This window comes from Callospermophilus lateralis, chromosome 7 (genome assembly GCF_048772815.1).
Source record: "Callospermophilus lateralis isolate mCalLat2 chromosome 7, mCalLat2.hap1, whole genome shotgun sequence".
Classification (NCBI taxonomy): Eukaryota; Metazoa; Chordata; class Mammalia; order Rodentia; family Sciuridae; genus Callospermophilus; species Callospermophilus lateralis.
In genome coordinates, this window is record NC_135311.1 from 17,899,568 (window position 1) to 17,926,279 (window position 26,712).

General features: G+C 38.7%; 1 protein-coding gene across 4 annotated transcripts in view; it reads left to right on the plus strand.

The window, feature by feature from the left end:
- Window positions 1-22,637, plus strand: part of Wars2 (tryptophanyl tRNA synthetase 2, mitochondrial) — a 71,864-nt gene extending 49,227 nt beyond the window's left edge. For 2 of the 4 annotated variants that reach the window (XM_076861518.1, XM_076861519.1), the window contains 4 exons: window positions 8,662-8,742; window positions 11,122-11,207; window positions 20,395-20,513; window positions 22,075-22,637. In XM_076861518.1, the coding sequence (XP_076717633.1) occupies window positions 8,662-8,742; window positions 11,122-11,207; window positions 20,395-20,513; window positions 22,075-22,523 (735 nt within the window). In that variant the 3' untranslated portion in view covers window positions 22,524-22,637. Of the gene's footprint in view, window positions 1-8,661; window positions 8,743-11,121; window positions 11,208-20,394; window positions 20,514-21,047; window positions 21,143-22,074 lie in introns of all 4 variants that reach the window. The other 2 variants (XM_076861520.1, XM_076861521.1) reach the window with 2 other exon arrangements.
- Window positions 22,638-26,712: the final 4,075 nt, after the last annotated feature.

Genomic DNA, 26,712 nt, shown 5'->3' on the forward strand with positions numbered 1-26,712 from the left:
CTCTCCAGAGTCTCCACCAGTACCCCTCCCTTGCCAGATCTGCACCCCTGTGTGCCTTGATGAGCAAGGCGCAGTGTGTACGTTGCGTCCATCCCACGTACAGAAACAGGTTCGGGTTGATGATACCTTCAAGAAGAGCTCCTGTCTTGCCAGCAGATCCGTGGTGGAAAGAGTACAGGCTTTGGGACTGGACCCTTTTAGCTAGTATGTCACTGTCACCTGTTCTCAGTTGTGATACACTGGGCCAGTTCCTCAGCTTTCCTGAATCCCCCTTAGAACGTCTCTAATAGGGATTGAAGTAAAATGATGCGCCATGCTTGGCTGTCCATATACTGCTCCCCATGGGCTCCCTGATTTTGCAAAGGATTTGTACAAAAGTAAATTGGGATTAGAAGGTGGAGGTCAAAATAATGGCAATGCTCCTTTTATCCTTAATGATAAAAGAGTTTCAGGAGAGTTTCTTGTTAAAGGATTGTTCTTCTGGGGTGATCTTTTAAGAACTATTTCAGCCATTCAGAAAAGTGTGAAGATGATTGAAATTCTAGCCTTTTAGTATACTTGCTTCATGTAGTTTTGTTTCTTAGAAATAAAACTTTGCAAATATAATATTAACTTTTTGTTTAGCTCACTCTAATCCCATTTCACTCTCTGCCTCCCCAGAAGTAACCACTCTATTGATTTTGATATTTATCATTCCCACATGTGTTTATATTTTTATTTAATATGATATGGCCCTAATTTATATGATTTCTTTTGCATTTTTTAAAACTTTATGTAAATGATATTATGCTACATATCTTCTTGCATGCATAATTTTTTTGTTCAATGTTACATGTCTGAGATTAGTCCATTTTGACTGTTGTATAGTATTCCATTAGTCGGGCTCTGTCACAATTTATTTACCCAGTTTCCTGGCCAAGGATATATAGATTTTTTTTTCAGCTTTTTATTACTATAAACAATACTACAGGGCATACTCGGAAACAACTTGTGTGTACATCTGAAAGACTTGGGCATACTTGGAAACAACTTGTGTGTACATCTGAAAGATTTTCTCTAAGTATAGTATATGGTCAACTTCACTGGCTTTACCAGACTGCTCTCCAAATTGGATTCTAATTGGCATTCCCACTAACAGGAGAGTTCTTGTTGGTCTAAGTCTTCAGTAATGTTTGTATTATTAGACATTTTACTTTTGTCATTATTATTGATGGAATATACCATCTTATTGTTTCAATATGAATTTCTCTGAAAACTAGTAAGGTTAGGCACTTTTATTAACCCTTTTAATTTCTTCTGTAAATTTTTCATATCTTTTAGTCATTTTGTAAGTGTGTGTGTGTGTGTGTGTGTGTGTGTGTGTGATTTTGAGGACTGAGCCCAGGGTGTCATGCATGCTTGGCAAGCACTCTACCACGGAGCTACATCCCCAGCCTGTTTATATTTTCTTACTGATTTGTAGGAGTGCTTTACATATCCTGAATATTAATCCTTTGTTATATATTGTCTTTTTTTAGACCATGGTTTGTCTTTGTAAAGGCTGTCTGTTGTACAAAAGTTTTCATGTTAATGTACATATTCAGTCTTTGTGGTTCTGTGCTTCTGAAGTGTTTTTTTTTTTTTAAAGTAATTCTTTCTTGGCTTAATAGCATGAAGCTATTCTTTATTATCTCCAAAATGTATTTTAAGACTGACATATAATACTTACAAATTACAACACATTTTGTTTATAAGATTAAAAAAAACCCCACAAACATGTAGTTAATATCACCAGCTATCTCACCAGGGAAGTCTGCAAGTGTTGGGAAACTATGTAGCACATAGTGATGGATATTTGTTTTCAAAAATTCTCATTTGCATTGGAAAGTTACCACTTTTTTACCCATAGCTTCTGGGTTGTTTTTCTTGAAATATCCATTGTTCTTTGTTTCTGATAAATTTAGCTAGAGGCTACTCTGAATCTTTTCAGAGAACAAATGATTTTGTGGGGCTGTCTACTGTACCTTTGTTGCCTGTTTCATTACTCTCACTATCTATTGTCTTTGAAATTACTTCCTTGTTCTTTTCTAATTTTCTAGTGGACCTTATTAATTTGTATTCTTTCTTCTTTTCTAATATAAACATTTTCTAATAATAATAATTTTCTAATAATAACATTTTCTAATATGAGCACTCTGTTTTATTTATTGACATAGCCTAGCAAAAGCTGATAAATATAATGTTACAGGTAAAGAAAAAATGCATACACACATACATGAATACATATTAAGCAACAGAATTTAGATGGAAATGACTTTAAGTCAGGAACTGGCTGATAGAAGCCACTTGTTTAGCTTTGGAAGTGTTAGATAAAGAAATAGGCAACGCCAAGTGTGTAGAGACCAATATTCATTGGCAAATACAAGTATTGACAGGAGGCAGAGCAGTTGGAAAGAGAGTTTATCATTGATACAGATTTATTTTAATTAAAATCAGATTCCCAAACAAGGTTCTTGTTAAGGGGATTTGTCATGGGGATGATAAGAGTCTAATAAAAATAACTCAGCATGAAATTGCTAGTTTCCAAGAGGAAGAAATAAATGGGAATTTGTGAGTCTGAACGGTGTTCCAAGTGTCCTATCTAAAACTTACAGGACCTGATTCCTGGGAAGATAACATTTATATGGGAAATAGTAAAACCCTGAGAGATTTGATTCAGGAATTACTGAACCAGGTAATTGCTTAGCTAGGTGTGATTGATACCTAGCAGCTATATCTTTTGGAATCTTGCTTCTTTGTACTCTTCTTGTTAATTAAATATTTTTTATTTTTTTAAATATAGTGAAACACAGATAATGATATGCCAAACATTTGGGAATGCTGAATGAAGATTCTCAATATCTGGATTTACTTAGACTTCTTATATTGAAAAATATATATCTATACAGATGAAGTTAAAAGTCTCTTTAATCCTTCTCCTGGCCCAGCCTCTTTACCTCCATCCCCTGCATCACTTTTCTCTAACTCCAGGCAATCAAAACCTTAGATTCATGGTATATCAATCTAGTTCATATTTCACACTTCTTTTCCACATGCTCATATTTTGTACTTGTAATTCCATCAAAATATATATAACTTGTTTTGTGATTTAAAATTTTTACTTGAGGGGTGTAATGCTGTAGTACCTTTTTGCAGTTTTCTTTTCTTCATGAAACTGGGTTTTTATATTCTATGTTTATTCAAGTAAATCTAGCTTAGTTCTTATATTCGTGAACAGTGTGCCATTATGCCACATTTATTATACCACATTTTAACAGGCCTTTCTTATTATAAACTTTTAACTTTATTCATGCATTCATTTCATGAATGTTTAATAAGCACTTATTATATCCTAGGTACTCAGTACTCATATCAGTGAATAAATCAGACCAAAATCTCTGCCATCATAGTGCTTACATTCTGTTGGGATAAGGTAAAATAAATAGTAACCATATTAAATAAGCCAAACACAAAGTGTATTAAGCAGTGACAAATAATATGGGAAAAGATGAAGGAGAATTGGGAGTGGGGTGGAGGGGAATAGACAGCTATCTCAATGTGGTCTGGATAAGCCCCCTTGATAAAATAATATTTGAGCAGACTTAAGGTGAGTATCAGGAGGTTGAGAATTATTGCAGAGGAAAGAGCCATGGCAAAGCCCCTAGGGTGAGAGAGTGTCATTGTATTCCAGGAACCTGAGACCAGCTTGCTGGAGGAGCCTCCAGAGCGACATAGAGTAACAGTGTTGAGCAGGGGAAGTGACCTTGCCTGGTCTCACAGTTCACTCCGGGACTCTGCCTTTTACTCTGAGGAAATGAGAATTTAAGGGTTTTGTGCCAAGACGTGATCTGTTCTATGTTTTGAAAGCCTCCCTTTGGCTGCTCTGTTACTAATAGACTATAGGGGATCTGGGGTAGAAGCAGAGACCACTGAGGAAGTTATTACGGTGAGCCAGCGGAGAGAGATGGTGCCCCGGGCCACAGGGGCAGAAGTGGTGAAGTCCTGAATATATTTTGAAGACAGAGGCAACAAGATTTGTAGGTGGGCTAGCTACAGGGTGTGAGAAAACGGGAGTGAAGGATGGCACAAGGTTTCTACCCAAGCAACGGCCAGGGTAGAGTTTCCATCCAGGAACAGGACAGGTTTGGGATGGGGGATCAGGAGGTCAGTTTCGGTGATGTTGAGCTTGGCATGTCCATTAGATGTCCACCCGGCGATGCTGAACAGGTAGTCGGGTACCTGAATCTGGAGCTCATCAGAGAAGTGTGGCTGGGGTGTAAGTTTGAAATCATCAGTCATATGAACCACACTTACAGCAATGGAAAGGAGATGAAATTGCAAAGGGAGTGAGTGTAATAAGGAATAGAAGTAAAGAAGCAAGACTGAAACCTGGGTGTGCACAGTATGATGGCCGCTCTGGCCTCCTCCTTTTTCTTCAATGCTGGGAACCCATTTTCTCCTCTAACCACATTGAAAGGATTTAGAGTCGGCTTTGGTTTGGAGGCCATCTGTTTCTCCATGGAGTGATTGTTTTTTGTTTGTTTGTTTGTTTTTTTCTTCTAATTTTCTCTTCGGTTGTATGCAATCTAGTATTTATCACATCTATTGAGTTTTTTACTACCTGACTCAAGTTTCTTCAGTTTTTTTATATAAACTTTATATTAGCTACAACAAACATGCATACTAGCGCAAAATCATAAATCTGTTTTCTCACACTGAACTCACACATGTAAGTGCTAAAATGTTCTTCATTTCTCTTTCAAATTACTTACTACTTTGGTCCCCAAGGTAACCTATTTGTGAATGTTGTATAAATTTTCTTTTTCAATATGCACTCATTTTGTTGGTATGTACCTGGCTTCTTTCTTCCACTCATTCATGTTGTTCCATGTAATTGTTCATTAATCCTCATTGCTATTGCCTATTCTTTGTATGCTGTGATTTATGTGTCTATTCAACTACATGTGGAAAATTTAGATTATTTCAAATTTGGGATTGTTACAGTGTGCCTGCACATTTATTTTGGGGAAATATATGAAGACATTTATGCTGAATATATACCTAGAAATAAATTTTGGGGTCAGAGGATAAGTGAATGTTGAGCACTAGGGTATATCCGTTTTCTGAAGTTGGTAGACCAATTTACATCCCACAACAGTGTATGGGATTTACTCAACATCCTCACCACACCCGATACTGTTGGATTTTTCACTTCAGTCATTCTGTGAATGTGTAGTGGTATATCATACATAGCTTTAGTTTGCATTTAAGGCATGTAATAAAGAGAAGTTCCTGATTTTAATGCAGTTTATGTTATCAAGGCTTATTATTCATGTTTAGCACTTTGTGGATCCTATTTTTGAAAAGTCCTTACTAAGTTAAAAGTGCAGTGAACTGATTTGAATTTTTCTGCAAATTTTAAAAATACCTATAATGATTAAGGAGAGTATTTCAGTGTGCTGTAAAGAATTTCAGAGGCTTCCCAAGAGTACAATTGATGCACCATCGGCCCCTTTCACCCATAAGAATATCTTCAAAACATCGGCTTCTCTCATTCCATTTTGGAAGATCTTTTGTTCCTTCCTATGGAACCCAGAAATTCTATAAAGTATATTTCTTACCCCATTTGTTTTTAATTGCCCTGTCTTCTATTTTCAGAGACAACAGAGCTCATTAGAAGTGAATTCCTCTGAATTGTCCATTCTCCACTCCTAGCTCACAAGATATATCTCGGCCACATTCACCTCTTACTACAGTGGAAGACTTTTTAGTCCTCTGTTTCTCTGCCTTTGTTTGGCACCTTTCCCTTTCCTCCTTCAGAAACATTGTTCTTTTATTTAATCGTTTCCTGTGTCTTCCTGGCTCTCCTCCTTCTTAGTACATAAGACGGTAGGACTTTCCTCCCTTAAAAAACAAAATGTTTGCTCTCTAACTGCTCTTTGTTACCTATCTCTTATCTTTCCCCTAAAATATATATATATATACATATACATATATATATATATGTATATATATATATATATTACACATGTAAATAAAATTTCATAGAATTAAATAGACCCTTTTTAGATTTCACTATGTAAGACTGGTGAAATCTAACTAGGGTAGGATGGATTGTTTGAAGTTCAGTTTCTTCATTGTGATATTTAACTATAGTTATTCAAGTTGTTGCCATAGGGGGAGGTTAGGTGGAGGTTATATGGGAATTTTCTGTAATATTTCTAAAAATTATCTATAATAATAATAATAATAGTAATAATAGTAATATGGATTAATATGTGCTAGGTATTATTCTAAGTACCTTCAGGTGGTTATATTTTTTTTTCATTTTCTAAGTAACAAAACATAGACATAGGGAGATTAAGTTACTTACCCAGGGTCACCCAGCTACTAAGTAGCAGAACTAGCATTCAGATCCAGGTAGCTTTACTGCAAAGGTGGCCCTCCTAACTCCCTCTGCTATGCTCCTCATACCTCTATCTTCATATCCTGCATCCTAGCCCCACTCTTAATGCCCTTGTAATCCATCTCAATCACTCTCTTGAAATGGCTTCTGTCTGGATCAGCATCAAGTTGACAAATCTAATGGCCCTATTATTCCCGAGCCTCTCATAGACCTTGTACATTGAGAAGTATTTACTGAGCACATATAATGTCAAGCTGTGTTTCATAGGAGTGAACGAGGTAGGCAAAACTGCAGTGGCTGACGAATACCTGACTTGACTTGCTACAATTAGAGGGTCAGAAATCTTCAGTTTTTTTCAACTTAATCACAGTTGACTTGTTTGTGGCCACTCTCTTGTCCCATACCTTTGGTTTTTTTTGTTTGTTTGTTTGTTTGTTTTTGTTTTGTTTTTTTTTTTGTGTGTGGCTAAAACAGATCTTATTATTTTGTGGCTTCACAGCACAAGAAAATATTGTAATTAGCTACCTACCATATTTCCTTTTTCCTCAAGTAAAATTGTCATGAATAGGAAGAGAACTAAATTCTGAAGTACTTCTTTTCTTGTGCAATTATTGAAGCTGGATTATGAAAAATCAATCACCTTTGACCTACTTTTTCTGCATGAGAATAATTTGAATTAACTTGATGCCCTCTATTTTGGAAACACTAGGAAGATCTCTGAAAAACATTAAGTAAGTTTCATTCCATATGTCCAAATAAAAAGCTTATCCAAGGAAAATACTTGAGTTCATGGAGACATTGATAGTTTTTTTTTTTTTTTTTTTTTTTTTTTCCGTATCACCAAAGCTAAGCATGTGAACCAGAGATGAAGGGAAGGAGTCATCTTGTCTCTTTCCACATGTCCATGGTTATTTTCTGTGTTTTCATTCCTTTCCCCAACCCAGTAAAGAAGGGAAAAAAAATATCTTACATTTTTTCATGTCTAAAAACAGCCTTGTATTAGTTCTACCAGGAGTGCCTTTGGCTTGATGGACTAGAGGCTACTCTAATCCCCTTGCTTACATCCCCAGTTGCTGTTTTGTCTGATAGCTGTTTGTTTATAGCAGCAGTCAGCAATTTGCTTGGAGAGTCCTGTCAAAGTCACTGGCCTCAATGAAACCCAAATGCCTCTTGGAAGAAATACAACAGGTTCAGCCCAGCAACTTGCAAAACTTTAAAAGTGATTCCTTGTCAAACACGTGGGAAACAACTCTTCCCTCTCCATAACTTGAGGGGAAAAAAAAAAATGAGAAACTCTCTTAACAGATGGTGATTCCTTGCTAGTAAAATCGGCCTGGACTGGTTCAGCCCCATTCCTTTATGTTCCTTTTGCAAAACCCACAAAGAACACATTTGGGGCCACTTTGCAGAGTTGGCAACAGTCTCTGCTTTTTAAGGAAATCATATGGACACACACACACACACAAAAAAAAGCCACAGTGGATGAACGGCTGGGAATCTCCAGGGCTCAAAACGGGATGCATAGGACTTAAATCCTGGGTGATCAGGTAGAATGTGGCCAGGGCCCAAGAATCATCCCAGTTTTTGCTAGCGTTGGTTACTTCTTTAAATTTGATTCAAACAAAAACAAGTTGGGAAAATTGGTATTTTCCTGTTGATTAGAAAAAGAGAAGGAAGTAGAGGAAGAACTAGAAATGATAAAAAATACCCTTCCAGATGATGGGATGATAAAGCAATCCCTAAAATTCAAATCACTCTAGATCTCAAGAATTCAATCTTTAACTGTGGGGCCTTTTTCTGTCATGTACATATGATGTATTATAGCTCTTTTTCATATACTTTAAAGTTATTTAGAGAGGACGTGTGTGTGTATGTGTGTGTGTGCGTGCGTGTTGTTTTAGTAAGTTTAGCTTTTAAAGGGTAAAATAGGCGGCTTAGGACATAATGAATCCCTCTCACTGAAGATATTGAAACAGACTGGTCACCCCCTTGCTAGGGATGCTGTGGAGAACTTAAACACTTAAGTAGTGTGTGCATGAGTTGGCCTTTATCATTTCTTTCTCGCCTAAGATTCTATGCAGCATGAATCACAACTAAGCCCTCTCCACCTGTCCTTCTTTCAATAATCTTGACCTGGGGTGTTTTCAGTGGGTTATGATAATACCTGCTGTCTGTTGAGTTTGTTTCCACGCAGGGAAACACTGGCCACCTTTGTTGATGTTGTTTTATTTCTTCAGGTGTCTGAACACACACAATTAAACTGGATCCTTACCTGCATGGTCAGGCTGCCTCGATTACAGCATTTACACCAATGGAAGGTAAATATCAGTGATCTGCTTAAAAATCAGAAAGGAAACCATTTTCCCTTCTGGTTACCTGTGTGTTGGGCCCTGGGAACCCTGAGTTTGCTTTCTCTGTGGAGTGCTACCCCGGAGGGCTGGGACAGCCTCTTTCACCTCTTTACTTTAGGGCATTAAACAAAATGTGACTTGGGTTCACCAAGATTTCTGCTCATTTAAAAATCTTTTTTTTTTTTTTTTTTTGGCTGTGTTTGGATAGACTTGAAAACTACCATGTTATGATGAACAAATAATCACAGTTTCTGGATTACTCTGTTGCCCCCCATCCCCACGGGAATTAACTGGCAGTAAGGAAGAAATGTTTTCATGTGGGGAGAAGAGACAACATATTTTATTGAACATTTAAACAAGTTGAGTCCAGGCAACTGTTCAAACCCACAGAAAAATTAAGGGTATGCTTTCACTAAGAAGTTTGATTGAGAAAAATAAATTGTATAATTCAAAGTACTTTACTGCCACTTATTTTTTTGCAATTCGATAACTTAAGGGTAGGTAGCCCCAGTTATGTCAACACTGCTTTCAGTTTCAAGCTGGCTTTGAGCCTATTTTCAGGGCCATTGGCCTCAAGTGGACCTTCAGAAGCCTTTGCACACCGGATAGAAACAGCTTTGTAGTGACAGTGCCTGAAAGCTGTGGTCTGACGTTTGTGGCTCCCCTTAGCTCTTGGTGAGTCTGTCCCCCACAGGAGAAGCCTTTGAGAGGTGATCAGGTCTCAGGGCAGAGCCTCATGAATGGGATTTAGTGCTCTTAGAGAAGAGGCCCCAGGGAGACCTTTAGTCCTTCCCCTCAGGCAAGGACAAGAGAAGGCACCATCACAGAGCCAGGCAGTGGGTCCTGTCTAGACACTGACTTCGCCTTCGCCTTAGCCTCTCTAATGTTCTATATTTTGATTTTAGGTTAAGATTATCCCGTATTATCACAATACTCTACCACTAAGTTGAATGGTGAGATCCTTTTTGTAGGAACCTAATACTAATTAGGAAGTGCTCTCCCTAGGACATAGCTCCTAAGGGTCTTGTGAGCACACCGGTTTTCCGGAGAAGCCTCTCCACTGGTCCATGATTTCCATTTATAGGAAACACGTGGATTTCAAACCCTCATCCTGGGGGTGATACTGCCTTCTATGGGCCTTCATTCTCTAGTGAATTACAGCAATGCCTTCTGCAAGTCTTCTGTCATGCTAGGTGCTGAAGATAGTGCAGTCAACAAGACAAACAGAGTAGCCCTGCAGGAGGCTGGTAGCCTATTTAGAGAAAGACATTATACAAGTCACAACATGTGAAAGTGCTCTGAGGGCAGGATATCGGGGCCCTGGGAAGAGCTGATAAGATCACCCAGCTTGATTTTGATGGGAGAGTGGGCATGAGGTTAAGGTTATTTGGAGGACTAATGAGTAACAAATGGCAAGGCAGATGTAACAGGTGCTCTCTAAGCAATGTTCTTCATGTCTCCTTGCTTGCTTTGTAATTCTAGGTCCAGTATGTGAATATTAAAAAGATATAAATTTAATGCTTTGCTAACTTTTAAAAATTGAATTATTTTTCCCATTTGCTCATTTCCAAATTAAATGTTCATGATTTTAACCAGTGATAATTGTCAACCGACCCTTATCAGATAAATTGTAATAAGGGAATGTTAACTCATGTTAATTTGTGGAAATTTAATTTCATGATCATTTCTTTTCTTATCTGTGAAATCTGGAATTTATCTGATTTGGAACCTAGAAAATGCCTTAGTATGTACTTTAGTGAAATGAGTAAAAAGTAGTAGCAGTGTGGGATCCTTCCATGGGGCAAGGGGCTGTGGGATAGCTCAATATTACAATACATGCTTAGCATGGGGGTACCTGGTTTCAATCTCAATACCAGAAACACATGAATAAATCAAATAAAGGGACAGTAGTAAAACTGATTCACCTTGAGCCAGGCATGGTGGCGCATACCTGTAATCCCAGCAGCTTGGAGAGTGAGACAGGAGGATCATGAGTTCAAAGTTCAGCAACATAGTGAGACCCTGAGCAACTCAGCAAGACCCTGTCTGTAAATAAAATATAAGAAAGGGCTGGGGACGTGGCTCAATGGTTAAGCACCCCTGGGTTCAATCCCCGGTACCAGGAAAAAAAAAAATGAAGAAAAATTGATTCACCTTATTCCTGCCCAGGCCTGGAGCATGAAGACAAACCAGCTAAAGACGGCTAGAGTTGCTAAAAGGAATTGAGATATAATGTTATTACAGGTGGCTTCAGATCACACTTTGCTTACTTTAAAAATTTCTTAATTGAGCAATATAATTAGATTCAAATCAGATTTCTTTCCCTCCTCTTTTCATCCCCCACAGGCAAAGACTGCCAAGCAGAAGCACGACGGGACTGTGGGCCTGCTCACATACCCAGTACTCCAAGCAGCTGACGTTCTCTCCTACAAGTAAGGAGAGAGGCCACCCCTGTTCTCACACATTGCCATGATAGAAAAAGTGTTTTAACCCATCTGACAAAGGCTTGGTTCGTGGAGAAGGGGCATGCAGAAAGAGTTAGACACGTGAATAAGTTTATATTATTCTCTAATAACAGATACTAAAATATGGAAATATGCTTCAATGAGAAACTAACAATACTAAGCGCTAACACTTAGTTAGCACTTACTGTATATTGGAAGCTTTTATAAATGCTTTATGTATACTCATCCTGACAAGAACCTTGTAAAATTTGCACTATTATTTTCCATGTCTCACTGATGAGGCAGGATTTGAGTGCCAAAAGTTCGGGTCTGTGCCTCTTAACCTCGGTGCCATATATATTTCCTCACGAACAAACTTCAAGCTTTAAATGTTGATATTTTTTTAAGTAATCAACACTCTAAAGTGATGCTGACCAATAGGATTTGCTGTGACCGTGGGAATGTTCTACACCTGCACTTTCTGACTCCAGAAACACCAGCCACATGTAGCTATTGAGCCCTTGAGATGTTGCTAGTGTGACCTAGAAACTGAATTTAAAATTTTTCTTTAATTAACTTAAATAGCCACCTGTGGGTAGTGGCTACATTATTTAACCTGAAGGTTGAGAGCAAAATATTTTGAACATGATGTATGATACAGCCTCACTTTTCTTGGACCTGTAATCCATCCAGTTGCCTACTGCTGCCATTTATAGACCTCAAAAAACACACAACAAAGAATGCTCCTCTCTGTGCTCTCTGTTGTGCTGGCCAGGACTTGGGATCTCATTTCTCCCCCAGCTCTTCCCGGCTTTCTCTCCATTAGCCTCTCTTGGCCGGCCCCCACCCCTTTGACTTTCTAGAAGCAAAGCCTCCCAGGCAAGTGCACTCCTGGCCTTTGCCTTGTTGCTGGGAAAGCATCGGGGACTGTTGTCTCATCCCTCTCCCCCTAAAGCCATGATTGTCCCCTAGGAGAACTAGAATTCTTTTGCCTGTGAACCTGATGATAGCATACAGATGACAGTATCCTCCTCACTGAAGGGCTTCAAAGCCCTTGGACAATTATGATGGAAACAGCCCAAAGAATAGTTGCCTAACTCCACAAACAGGCAACGTCCATGAGAGCAAGCAACCTGTCTTTAATTATGATCAAAACTTGCACATGGGATTAGGTGTCTGCTTGTTGTATCAACTTAAATGCTAGACTCTTAATATCTTGGGAAGCCAATGATATTTTAAAGGAAGCAGAATGAAGTCTAATTATATGGTCATAAAATATACTGGAGGGCTGGGGCTGTAGCTCAGTGACAGAGCACTTGCCTAGCATGCATCAAAATAAATACATAAATGGTTTTTTTAATTAATATAAAGTATACTGGAATACACATTATGTGAATGTGGGCTCTTTCAAAAATATCTTGCTGTATTTCACTCACCCTTCCTGTGACAATGTGGGATGACACAGTGCCTACATGATGAGATGGAAGTAAACAGTAAGCACTAAGCACTTGCACACCGTGGCTGTCGGTTTTGCAACTTGAGATTTGACAGCAAAATTAACACATATTTTTTTTCCTTCTACATGATTTCCTCAGAGGATTCACTGGTCCTATAAATCTTAGGAACCTTGCATATGATTTCTTTTCCTTTCCTTTAGCTGAAAACTGTCCCACATTTTCATTTAGAGGAACCACTTTTCTGCTTCTCTTAGACATGTGTGAATTGCCAGCATCACTGACTTTGTGTCAGGGGCCATTATTAAGTAAGGTATGAGTTACTTGGGCACAAGCCCCCAACACTGCAGCTGTCGTCTGGTGACCATGGTAGCTACCAGGTGATTCATGGGCTGGTTGCATACACAACATGGATATGCTGGACCGAAGGATAATTCACATCCCAAGCAGGATGAATGGGGGCAGGAAATGGTGAGAAATTTTATCATACTGCTTAGAATGTCATGCCCCTTAAAACTTATGAATCGATTATTTCTGGAATTTTTGGAATATTTTTGGACCACAGTTAACTCCAGCTAACTACAACTGCAGAAATTAAAAATTTGGATAAGGGGGAAATACTGTATGTTTTTCTCAATTTCCCAAAATACAATTGGAAGAATCATAAACTACTCCAGTTCTCTTATCCATAAATTCTCTTATCCATGGATATACCTGTGGGGGTTATTGAGCAAATTATGTACGAATTGATATCACCTGGTATTTTAAGATATAAGAGGAACTTCTAAAAAAGACTGACATTGGCAAAAATAGCCTCTTAAGATCTCAAAACTTGTTTTATGTGCTGTCCTTTTTAAAGCCAGGCTTGAGGCTGTGAATGCCCTTTTATCTCATACAAAACTATAAGTATTTCAGACATGGAAGGAAACCTTGAAAGTCTCTGATGGCTTCTTGTCTGTCTTACTTTCTTCAACATCAGCAGGATTCTCACATAAAAATACTTGACCCCAAGGATAGGCATTTATTTTTCAGCACATTATCCCCGAGTCTGCTCTCTATAGCAAAGAAATTCCCATGCGATAAATATTCCTCCTTTAATGTTTGCAGGTCTATTTGGTGGTTAGAACTTGTCTTAAGGAAAGCATGAGGTGCCTCTCTCTTGACTACCTTCTAAAAGGAGGATAATAGTGGAGGGATTCTTATCTATCCTCATCAGCATTCTGGCATTTTAGATACAGATTGTTCAAATAGATAGAGATGTTTTTCTGTACAACTAGATAATTATCTGTGTTCAAGATGAGTGCCTACTACCTTAGCCTTCCAGCTATCTGCCAGATCTGGTGCCATAATAAGATAATAGACATGGGCAGACATCTGCCTGCTCCTATTCTTAGGAAGAACAGCCCAACATTTGCCTCCGGTCTGGTTTCAGGTTAGACAACCTGCACTCATGGGGGTATTGTTTATTTGTTTTTGTTTTATATCAGATATTTCTGGATTTTGGAAAGGGTCATAGCCAGAATGTCTAGGAATATTTACATTATAAATATAGACAGGTAGTTTGGTAGGTTGAAGGATGGATAAAACATTTGTGTTTTTTTTTTTCTGCCAGTAAATCTGTGTGGCCTCTTCATAAAGCGTTGCTATAAGTTAAATATAGATTTAATGTTTGTTCTTGTCAAAATCAGCGTTAGAACATAAGTGGTACTGTGGGCTGGAGGACAAACACAAGAGAAAGAAAAATCTTCCAGATAGGTTAATAAAAGATTTACATAATATTTTGGTGAAACTTGGTAAGGAACCCAAGAATGGAGAACTGAGATTGTCTTTAATTTGAAAGCATAATAAATAGCAGCCATTTGAAGGAAAATAAAATACTCAAAAATAGCAAGTATTCATAATTTTTATTTTGTACCCTGCATTATTTATCTGAATGCCTAATTTCAATAGACTGGCTCTATATTAAGTATATATTTCTTTCTCTCTCTTCGTATGTGTGTCTTTCCCTCTCAGATACACACATGTAATTTTTATTCAAATTCAGCAACTATTTGGTAAGTCACTAATTCAGAAAAAGGAACTGTACATGGCCTTGAGAGAGAAGGAAGGATTGACATGTGTCCATCATTATTTCCAGATATTATAATAGCTGTGACACACATTATCTATTCAGATTCTCACAGCAGCTCTGTAGGATAGATGGGTGATGGTATTCCCATTTTACAGATAAAGAAATTAACTTTCAGGGGAGAGTTGTTATGTCTACTCACACTGGAGAACAGTTGACTGTCTAATAGGTTATCTTTCTCAACAATTTGAACTGAAGCTGGACACAGTGGTGCTCGTCGGTAAGTTTAGAGCCTTGGGAGGCTGAAAAGGATCACAAGTTCAAGGCTGGCCTCAGCCACTTAGCAAGGCCCTAGGCAATTTAGCAAGACACTGTCTCTAAATAAGTAAATAAATAAATAGGACAGGGAATATAGTTCAGTGGTAAAGTGCCCCTGAGTTCAATCCCAATACAAAAAATAAATAAATAAACTGAGAAACATGAGAGGAGGATAAGAAGATAGTGAAAGCAAGAGCTGATATGAGGGAACAGGAACCTTAAGAAATGGAGTAGGCTGGGTTGTAGCTGAGTGGTAGAGCATTTGCCTAGCATTCATGAAGCCCTGGGTTCAATCCCCAGCACAGGAAAAAGAACTGAGTAAGAAGAAACCAAGCCATTAGTCATCTTTCTATCATGTGACAAAAGACCTAAGATAAGTCGACTTAAAGGAGGAAAGGTATATTATAGTTTCAGAGGTTTCAGTACATGCTCCCTTGACTGTCACTTTGAACCTGTGATGAGGCACAACATTATGGTGGGAAGCGTGTGTGGCCACCTGCTCACCCTATGGCAGCTAGAAAGCAAAACAGACTCAGGACGGAGCCAGTGGCCCACTATTCCTTTCAAGGGCATCCTCCAGTGAATTCACTTCCTTCCACTAAGTTTCACCTCCTAAAGGTTCCACCACCTCCCAGTGGGGAAGTGGACATACGAAATCAACACAAACAAAACCAAAACCAAAAAGCAGGGAGAGTAAAATGGACAATACTTCAGTAAGTCGAGTCAGAGAAAAGTTTTCCTAATGTATGAGGATCAGACTGCTGCCCTTGATGACCTTTTTGAGAGCTCGTCTTAAGAGTTCCTAAAACTGCTTTGAAGACTTCCAGTTCTTAAACTACTTCCTTTCTCTGTGAGACCAGGCGATCCCGGATTTTTATGAGATCCTGTAAGCAGCTGCCTGGGCCTCATTTCTGCAGACTGCTAGTACCCACATATTCATCCAACTCTCTGAACAATCATTTCTTCTCTTTCTCTTTCTTCTTTCTAGCCATCAGGCAAGTGCTACACTAAACCAAAACCCTAGGAAGGCAATCTGAAATAGGTTCTAGGCTGCTAGCCCTTAAAAATAGGGAGACAGCATAGAAGGAAGAGAGCTGAGCTGTCAGCAGACAATTATACTCTCAAAAAACACAGTGGGAATCTTAAGGACAGAATAAATTTCATATAATTTATACTTAAATAACTGATTAAAATACAGAAAATGAGTTACAGATGCACAGCTAGGATGAACTTTTCAGAGGCTATTTCACTGGTCTAATTTGGACCATGATGAAGAGGAAGGAGAAGCCAAATATAAGATTTTTTGGTATGTGTGGGGGGGGTGGCACTAGGATTAAACTCCAAAGCACTTTACCACTGAGCTACATCCCCAGCCATTTTTACTTTTTTTTTTTTTTTTTTTTTTTTGAAACAGGGTCTCACTAAGTTGCTGGGGCTAGCCTTGAACTTGTCATCCTCCTGCATTAGCCTCCCAATTATCTGGGATTACAGGTGTGCACCATTGTGCCCCACCAAATGTAGGAGATTTTTAGGAGGTCAGAGTGAAAGGACTTCCTATTGGACTGGATGTGCAGGAGTGTGGGCTGTCAGGGGTGACCACACATTTCTTGAGTAACTAGATTGATGGTGTTGCAGTGAGAATACTGAAAGAGGACTAACCGGAAGAATGTATAGCTTTATTCAATATCTATCCTCCTGGCGATGGTAACCACTTTATTATAGCTCTCACAGTACCCAGCACTGGACCTTTCACATTGTGGGTCTTCTAATTGCCCAGTGATGGGGGAATCAATCCTTCATGATAGGAAAGAAGACACCAAACCCCTGTCCTGTCAAGCTGGGTAAAAGCAGCAGCACTGAAAATTCACAAACACAAGCCAAGAAAGTAGGAGGGGGGTGGGGGTGGGGGGACAAGAGAACAAATCTCTGCTAGCAGATATATGTAAGCAATGATTATTCATCTGGACACTAATTCTGCCAGAGGGGTGGGGTGGATCCCAAGTAAATGAAGATGCAATAAGGAACTAAGCAAAAGAAAAACGGTTTAGTCACCAAAGAAGAAGATCAGACGCATTATTATGTGACAGAAGTTATAACAATCAAAATTATGAAAGACTTTTGTTTTATGTTGTGTCTAAGAAAGCACAGTCAGGGTAAGGGGAAAAAAAAGAAAATGGAGAAAAAGAAAAAGAGTAGGCACATTAATATGGATATCATTAAGTTGGGTATAAATTTTAAAAGAACAGCACTAAATTATTTGAAGTGAAAGGAAGAGTATGAGGAGAGAGGTTAAAAACGTGAAAAGAATAAGCCCCATAAGTGAGTAGAATCAAAGACAGGCTGAATTAATGTGAAGTGTAAACTCAATGGATAAGAAGTAAAGGCCAAGATAAATTATAGGAGGTGAAAGGAAAAGCAGGAGCAGGAGGAGGAGAGACCAGAAACAAACAAACGAAAGTCAGATGCAAAAGCCACGTGGCGCAATAGGACCAGGTGTAAAAAATTAAAATTTTTTTATTCCTTTAAAAAAAAAAATCAAAACCTCACCAAATTGTAAGAAAAGAGGCAGGGATCCGACATAAGGCAAGACGCACACAGCGTCATTATGAAAACTAAATGTGTTTTCTGTTTAGTTTGGTTGCTTGGTGAATCTGGAACCATTTTGGCATGTGGAAATATTCATTCTGATGTGCTTAAAGTGTATTGATTATGGTAATTGTTTTTTCTGTGTTAGTTGCAGTCCATTCTGATTTCCTATGGGCTACTGTAATTGCTTTTTAACCTGCTCTGTTGGCTAATTTGGTTTGGGGGAGTCAAAGTGACCTCTGCACGTCAGTCTCACTCTAATTACCAGACAGGAGCAACAAGGTCCAAAGAAGGGAAATTCTCAAAGGTGAGGCATGAATGGGTTACACCCAGGGCCTACATCTTTTTTTTTTTTTTTTTTTTTTAACCATTGAGCCAGTGGCTTTCGGCTCCATGCTGTGTGGAAGAGAACAATGGACATGGCCCTCACAATCCTTTAGTAGAATTGCCTACATTTATTTACTGACTTAAGAACAGAAAGCACTCCTGATTCATCGTCTTTGTCCCTGAAGTTTACCTTTCCATTCATTGCTCTGTCCCTGCTGTTTTCTTTAAATTAAAAGAGTTCTCAGAATTCTATTAGCATAGTGTTTGTATTTGGGGACCACCTGATAGGTGAAGTGTCCGTTTCAGGTATGTTTTCTACCATTATCAGGATTGCCACCCAGGTCTCTGACCATCTCTGGGACTATGTGTTTGAGGTATGAGTCAGCTACCAAAAAAGGAAATGATCTCTTTGAAAAATGTCACAGTGCACCTCACATCAAGGACCCTTCTATGTATCTTTCTTGTGCCATTTTGTCCTTCATTATGTCAGCCCTTAATATGGCATATCACCAGCAAGGGTTACTGAGCCCTTAGAAAGCATCAAGCACTATGTTTGTTATCCTTGAAACCACCCAACGAGATAAGCAGCATTATGATCCCCACTTACAGAGACATTGAAAGCTTGGAAAGGGTAAGAAACTTGCCCATGATAACTGACTGCTTCTCCCAGGGGTAATATTGAACTTCCTTGAAAGGAACTAGCTGTGTAGCTGGGCATAGTGGTACATGCTGTAATCCCAGCAGCTCAGGAGGCTGAGACAGAAGGATCACAAGTTCAAAGCCAGCCTAAGTAATTTAGCAAGGCCCTGCGCAATTTAGCAAGATCTTGTCTCAAAATAAAAATATAAATAAATTGACTGGGGATGTAGCTCAGTGGCTAAGCACTGCTGGGGCTCAATTTCTAGTACCCAAAAAGAAAAGAAAAGAAACTATGGCACTTTATTTATTATATTTATATTATCAAATATAAACTTGCCAGCCAAGATATGAAATACTTACATCACCTATCTCCATCCACAGTAACACTTCAGTACAGTTTCCCCCACTAGATCTTCTCTGAAATGGTTAATTCTTCTTGATGATTAATTCATCATGATCTGACCCCACAAATTTTATATGTGTAATTAAAATCATTATAAATAGATTCTCCACATTCTGATATTTTTGGTTTCACATCTTTGTTTTTTAATAAAATATTATAGATAAAATTCAGGCTTCCTTTGTTCCTTTCCTCAGACCCATCTCCTTCTCTCTCTCTAGAAGCAGCTATGGTCATGAATTTGAGGAGACCCCTCCAGTGTGTTTTCGTACTTATCACTCCAGATCTATGCCTCTATAAGCAATGTGTAGTATTTTCCTGTGTACTTTTACGATTTATATAAATGCCAATGTGTACCCTAGGTGTTTTCTGAAATTTGCTTTCTTCATTCAGCATTGTTTTTGAGATTTGTTATGGTTTGGATATGAGTATCTCCCCAAAGCTGCTGTGTTGATGCAAGAATGCTCAGAGGTGGGAAGATTAGACAATGAGAGCTGTAACGTAATCCAACCATGCTAGTATGAAAGGACTTGGTGGTAACTGTAGGCAGGTTGGTTGTGGCTGGAGGCCAAAGGTCCCTGGGGGCGTGCCCTGGAAGGGTTCATGTACTCTGAGGTTCCTTACCCTTTCTCTGCTGCCTGCCACCATGAATGGAGCAGCTCCTCCACCATGCCCTTCCACCATGATGTTGTGAAACCTCTGAAACTGTGAGCCATAAGACACTTTTTCTCCTCTAAGTTGTTCAAGTCAGGTATTTTCAGCAACAAGAAGCTGAAAAACGCAAGATCTATCTATTATTGTACCTGGAGATGTTGTTTATTTACGTTCCTTCCAGCATCTTAATTCTTCTGTGATTGCAATTTACTTGAAAATGACAGAGTGTGTTCCAAAAAGATCTTGAATCACTCCCTGTGTGACAGGGAGGGAAAACACTTGCCTGAGAGAGAGCTTTCTGCCATATCTGATTTGAAGATGGGGAGGAGTGTCTTTCAAGTGCAAGCCACAGCTCTGAGTAAAAAGCATCTGGTCAGGCTCGGGTTATATGTGCTGACTGAGTGAGGGAATGAGGAGTGGTTTTAGAATACAATTATGTGTAACGCATATGCTATTGAGGATCCCATGCCTCCCTCCCAGCAAGATCCTGTCACACTGGTGTTGATGGCTGTATTCCTCTGCTATGGAAGAAACTGAACCAGAGTAGACAAACATCTCTCCAGCATTTGTCGGATACATGGATAAAGACTTGGGTCTCAACGTTCCCTCTGTAGTTTGTGAACATTTGTTGAACACCAACAATGAAACAGACACAGGAAATGCAGCTGCTTGCAATATCATTTCCATCTAAGAAGAAGCCTTTCTGAGTTTTTCTGTCTTTTATTAAAGGTCCACACACGTTCCTGTCGGGGAGGACCAAATCCAGCACATGGAACTAGTTCAGGATCTAGCACAAGGTTTCAACAAGAAGTATGGGGAGTTCTTTCCAGTGCCCAAATCCATCCTCAGTAAGTAACAAACACATGATTGTTAAATCCGGGCATATTTTGAAGTGAAAACTGGATAATAGATGGAGGCTGGGAACTGTCTTAGGACAAAACTTGGCTTTCTCATAGACAAACTTCAGGATTTGGAACTCGAATCTTCATTGTTTCTGTCATGTAGGACTAGCACGTCACACTAGATTATTGAAAAAGGTAACTAAAATGTTTGAGAAGTATGGAAGAAACTACAAACTAAAAATGATTTTAATTTGTAAAGTACTATATAATTTACCTAATAGATATATTTAAAATAACAAACTTTATTGGGTAGAGCAGATATCTTCACCTCTTTTATGGGTAAAGAAACAAAGGTTTGGCAAGGCTCACTTTGTGTCCAAGTCACATGTCTAGTTGTGGCAGAGTTGGGTCCTATGCTGAGCATTTGTAAGCCCAAAGCCTGCTTACCTTGCCTTCCTGAGTACTCACAGCAAAATGAAAGTATCCCAATCTACATCAAATAAGAGGGAATCTGTGATCCTTATATTCTGTCTTCTTAAGTGAACCTCAGAGATGGAATGTACAATCCACCTGCTGGGTCTCAGAGATCAGCCTCAGCCTCCATTGCTATGCTAGTCTGGAACCTTCTTGATGCTGTAAGTCTACCAGCATTCTGATAGACTTGTAAGTTTTGTGGCAGGAGCAGAGATCATGGAACCTAAGCACTGTTCATCTTTATTAAGCTGACAGCACTGTAAAGGAGTATAATATGATCCTAGATTCAACTCAGAGACGTAAGTCAGGTATAAATTTCTAGGTAATTTCAAAAATTCACACAAATAAATTCAAGAAATCCCATGCATTGAAGTCAGACTTCTTTTAACAATCAGATTTTGATGTATAATGGTGTATTAAGAATTGTAATGCAAATAAATAAATAAAAAAGATTTTAATATATGACCTATTATTATTTTACCTCTTTCAATTTTATATGCTTCTGTAATAGCCATAAAATAGGCAACGATTAATAACACTGGTTTATGAAGCACAGCTTAACATCTTGATTCTATCAGAGCAATCAACAAGCCATCTCTCGTGTGTATGTGTGTGTGTGTGTGTGTATAATCCTGGGTAAAGAAATGGAAGGATTACTGCAGATTGTTAAAACTGGTTGGGGGGTAGAAACGGCAATGGTTGCAGGGGGTAAATAAATGATTACTAATAGGGAAGAGCAGAGAAGAGAAGAAACAATACTTTTTTAAAACTTATACACAGCAAAAGCAGTATGATTGGCATAATTTCATCTGCGTAAGAGTATACATTTTAGGTGGACAATGCATTAAAAGATGCCTGAAAGTATGGAGAAAATGTTAACAGTGTTACATAATTCACATAATCTTTACTTTCATACTTACATAAATTGCTCGACTTTTTCACAATGAATATTTGCTATTTTTATAACCAGACAGGTAAAAAAGTCATTGGTATTCTTGATATCTTCCAGATCCCGGCAGTGAGTCTTGCTGATTCATTTGTGTTTTTGTTTTTGTTTTTGTTTTTTGGCATGTGTGTTGGTGTTTTGACCTAGCATCCATGAAGAAGGTAAAATCCCTCCGTGACCCTTCTTCCAAAATGTCAAAATCTGACCCTGACAAACTGGCCACCATCCGAATAACAGACAGCCCAGAGGAGATAGTGCAGAAATTCCGCAAGGCTGTGACGGACTTCACCTCAGAGGTCACCTACGACCCTGCCAGCCGAGAGGGCGTCTCCAACATGGTCTCGATTCACGCTGCGGTGACAGGGCTCAGCACAGAGGAGGTGGTCCGCCGCAGCACAGGCATCGATACTGCCCGATACAAACTGGTGGTGGCAGATGCTGTGATTGAGAAATTTGCTCCAATTAAAAATGAAATGGAAAAACTGAAGATGGACAAGGAATATTTAGAGAAGGTTTTACAAGCTGGGTCAGCAAAAGCCAAAGAATTAGCCTATCCTGTCCTCCAGGAGGTGAAGAAATTGGTGGGAATTCTATAGGAAGTTTGAACCAATCACAAAAGGCTTTTGTATCTTACAGTCTGTGCATTTCAACAAAGGCAGCTTTCTTTCAAACAAAAATAATTAATATAAATTATAGTTTGGAATATTTAATTGGATATGGCTGATTATTATCTTCATTTGATGATGGTCCTTTGTAGCCCTCAAATACAGCAATGTTCCATATCCCAACAACAAAATGCTGTGATCAGAAAAACAAAAACAGCAAATCGTGAAAGGAGGTATAGCAGTCTGAATCCCCAGCTATTTGAAGCACACTCCTTGGACTGAAATATCTGAACAAATGTGATTGAGGTGAGCAATAACTTGGGAAATGAGATAATTTGTGCTCTTGATACACTTTACTGAAACCAGTGTTCATCCCAACCCTTTTAAAAAGCAGCACACGAAGGCCTTAGATTTATAATCTTTCAGATGCCATTTGATACAGTTTGTATACGGGTCTCATAAAAGTAGGTTGATTATTATTGTTCATCTTTTTAATTTTTTTTCTTTTTCACTACAGTACGGGGCATCAAACCCCAGGCCTCCCACATGCCAGGCAAGTGCTCTACTTCTGAGCTACACCCCCAGCTCCTGAATTAAATTATTAATAAGTCCCCTCTTTTTTTTTTTTGCATTCCTTGGAATTAGACTCATCAACCCCCTATGAAATGTATAGGAAAGGAATTGCCATTTTACACATGAGGAAAATGAGGCCCAGAGAATACAATAAACTCATAACACTATTACTCAGAAAGAAGCAAATCCAAGAGTAAAACCTTTTATAAATTTTAAAACAAAAGAGTAAAACCTTTACTCTTTCTAAGATTAGTTTTTTTTTTTTCATCTGCACAAAGCCTTGAAAGGCAGCATTTTTGCATCTTCAAACATTCTGATTTTGAAGAACACAAATTAAAAGATGCTTTTACCTTCAGCCTAGCTGTATCCTTACAGCTTATGTGGGTCTCCTGTTGGCAGCATAGAGTTGGTCTGTTTTTTATCTATTGAGCCACTTTTGTCTTTTGAAATTAGAAAATTTAAACCATCTATATTCTAGGTGTGGTTTGTTTTTTTTTCTTTTTTTCTTTTTTGGTGGTTCTGAGGATTGAACCCAGGGCCTTGTGCATGTGAAGCAAGCACTCTACCAACTGAGCTATATGCCCAGCCCTCAAGGTGATTTTTGATAGATAAGAACTACAGAAAATTATCAAATCACAAAGATAGATAAGGAAAGAGGAAGAAAGGAATAAAGAAGCTGCAAAATAACCAGAAAACTGATGTTGTTTATATCAACCAACAGCTGCCTAAGTCTGGATTCAGCCAATCTTGGCCATATTTCCCCCACAAAATTGCAAAGGCAGGTTTCAGGTTCTGTCTTCTGTGCTTATTCCAGGGATTTCAAAGTATATTCTGCCAGACTCTAATAGTGGTGAGGCCTGACACGTCAGATAACCCCGCTGAGGAGAAGCTTCCCATCTCACCTCCCCCTCAGTCTAAGTGATCTCAAATCACCCCAGCACCTGGCTTCTCTACACTTCCATTTCCTACACCTGACATTGAAAGCAGTAATCCTGACTACACACCAGGACCCCATGAGATTGATTTTGTGATGGAAATTTCTTGGAAAGTTTTTTTTGCCATTACTATTTATATCTATATGCCTAGAATGTTGGGCAAATAATTTTTTTTTTCATTTTACTTATAGTAGAGCTGTCCTTTCAGCAGATCAGATATAAATCCACAAAATGGTATCCTAGAGCCTAAATTAAAAGAAGCTTATGGGCTGGAGTTGTAGCTCAGCAGCAGAGCACTTGCCTAGCATGTGGGAGGCCCTGAGTTTGATCCTCAGCACCATATAAAAATAAGTAAGTAAGGGCTGGGGATATAGCTCAGCTCGTAGAGTGCTTGCCTCGCACGCACAAGGCCCTGGGTTCAATCCCCAGCATCATACACACACACACACAAAAAATGCATTCAAAATAAATAAGTAAAATAAAGGTATTGTGTTCAACCACAACTGGAAAATAAATATTAAAAAAAAAAAAACTTTTGAGGATTCTTAGAGCTAGCCTGGCTCATGGGAAAAGAAAACATGTTACCTTTGGCTCTTTTCTTGGAATGGAATATCTACAGTCCCAGATCATCTTTGGGTATACATATCTTCCAAGTCATACTTACTCTCTGTTTTCTCCCTTTCAAAGGAAACCTATTATAAATACTGGAAAATGTCAAAATAAAGATGAATCTATCAAACTAATTGTTTATCTTGTCTGTGTGGTTTCTGCCTTCTTACAATATTTTTCTCCAAAGAAATGAAGGCCCTATGGACAATAATCTTAGGGAAGGAAAACTAGACAACATGTGATAACTTCCAAGGAGCAAAGTCTGCAGAGGTGTGGTTGAACTTATGTGTATCCCATTGTTATTCTTTGAAAATAACCCTAGTGCTTAAGTCGAGAATTAGCCCACAATGATTAAAAACCTTGGTTAATGTGTTAGGGTTCTGCAGAGAAAGATAATCAGTAAGATATATGTACATGTACATGAGCGTATTAACTGCAGGAATTGGCTCACATGATTATGGAGGCTGATGTCTATAAGCTGGGGACTCAGGAAAACTAGTGGTGTCATTCAGTCCAGATCCACAGGCCAGAGAATCAGGGGAGGTGATGGTGTAACTTCCAGTCTGAGGTCCAACACCTGAGGATCTCATGTAAATCCCAGAGTCTGAAGTCTCAAGAACCAGGAACTCTTATGTCCCAGGACAGGAGAAGGTAGATATCTCTACATAAGAAAAGAGCAAATTGACTCTTCCTCCATCTTTCTGTTCTATTTGGATGGTCCCTCTATGGATTAGATGTTGTCAATCTACATTGGTGAGGGCAGATCTTTACTTAGATTCAAAAAACTTGTATCCAAGTTTTTTCTTCATAGTCTTTTTAATAGAGATGAAGAATCGCAGTGAAATATATTATCGTGATTCATTACAAAAGGGTGATTTCCATTATTATTTTCTATATTTTATAGACAGCCGAAATGGTGCAAAATATTTCAGATGGTAGTATAATGATCAGTAGCTTATGCGCTGTAGCTCCACCTACTGACAAACCTTACCACAAACCCACTGGCTCCAACTAGGTACTCAGAACATTGTGGGTGTTATCTTGCTCTTTGTAGGTTCTTCGTAAACATTTATCAAAATGATGAAGATGGGTTAGAATTTTCTAATAAAATGTGATATTTCTTGCTCCCAGAAACCCTCCTGACACATCATAAAGATGGTTATCATAAAACAACTAACGTTGTTGGTTCTGGGGATGTATTAGACACAGTATTAAATGTCCTATAACAGAGTATATTAGTCAGTTTTCCACCACTATAACAAATACCTGTGATAATGAACTTATACAGAGAAAAGTCTTATTTTGGCTTATAGTTTTAGAGGTTTAGCCCATAGTTAGTTGGCTCCATTACTTTTGTTCCTGTCTCAGGATAACACATCATATTGGGGAATACATGGTGGAGTAAAGTTGCTCACTTCATGGTGAGCTAAAGAGAAAAAAAAAAAACAGGAGCTGAGACCCACTGTTCTTTCCAAGATACAACCTTGATGACCAGAAGACCTCACAGTAGCCTCACTTCTTAAAGTTTCCTCCACCTCCAAGTAGCACCGTGTTGGAGACCATGCCTTTATCACAAGGGTCTTTAGAGGACACTTAGGATCCAGACTGTAGCATAGTGTTTTTCTAAGAGAGGACCCAGACCAGCGACATGGGAATTATCTGAGATCTCATCAGGGATGTAAGTACTCTGGTTCCACTACAAACCTACCTGGGGTATGAACTCAGAAATTTTTTACATTAACAGCCTTCCAGGTGGTCCTGTCCTGATACCTGCTAAACTTTGAGAACCACCACTTCATATGAATTCTCTCAATTAATCCTCATAGCAAATAATAGAGTACCACGATACTACCAACCATCCAATCATCCGTGACTAAGGTTGAAACTGAAGAGCAGGAGGTCGAGAAACTTGCCCAAAATAGTTCCGCTTCTAAGAAATAAAATCAGGCTCAAACTCAGCTTCTAAGGGGTAGACTCAAGATCTGGAGCTCACTAGGCCACAGTGGCCTCCAAACAATGTCTTCTGTATGTATGGAAGTAATGTACATGGTGATGGCCTTATT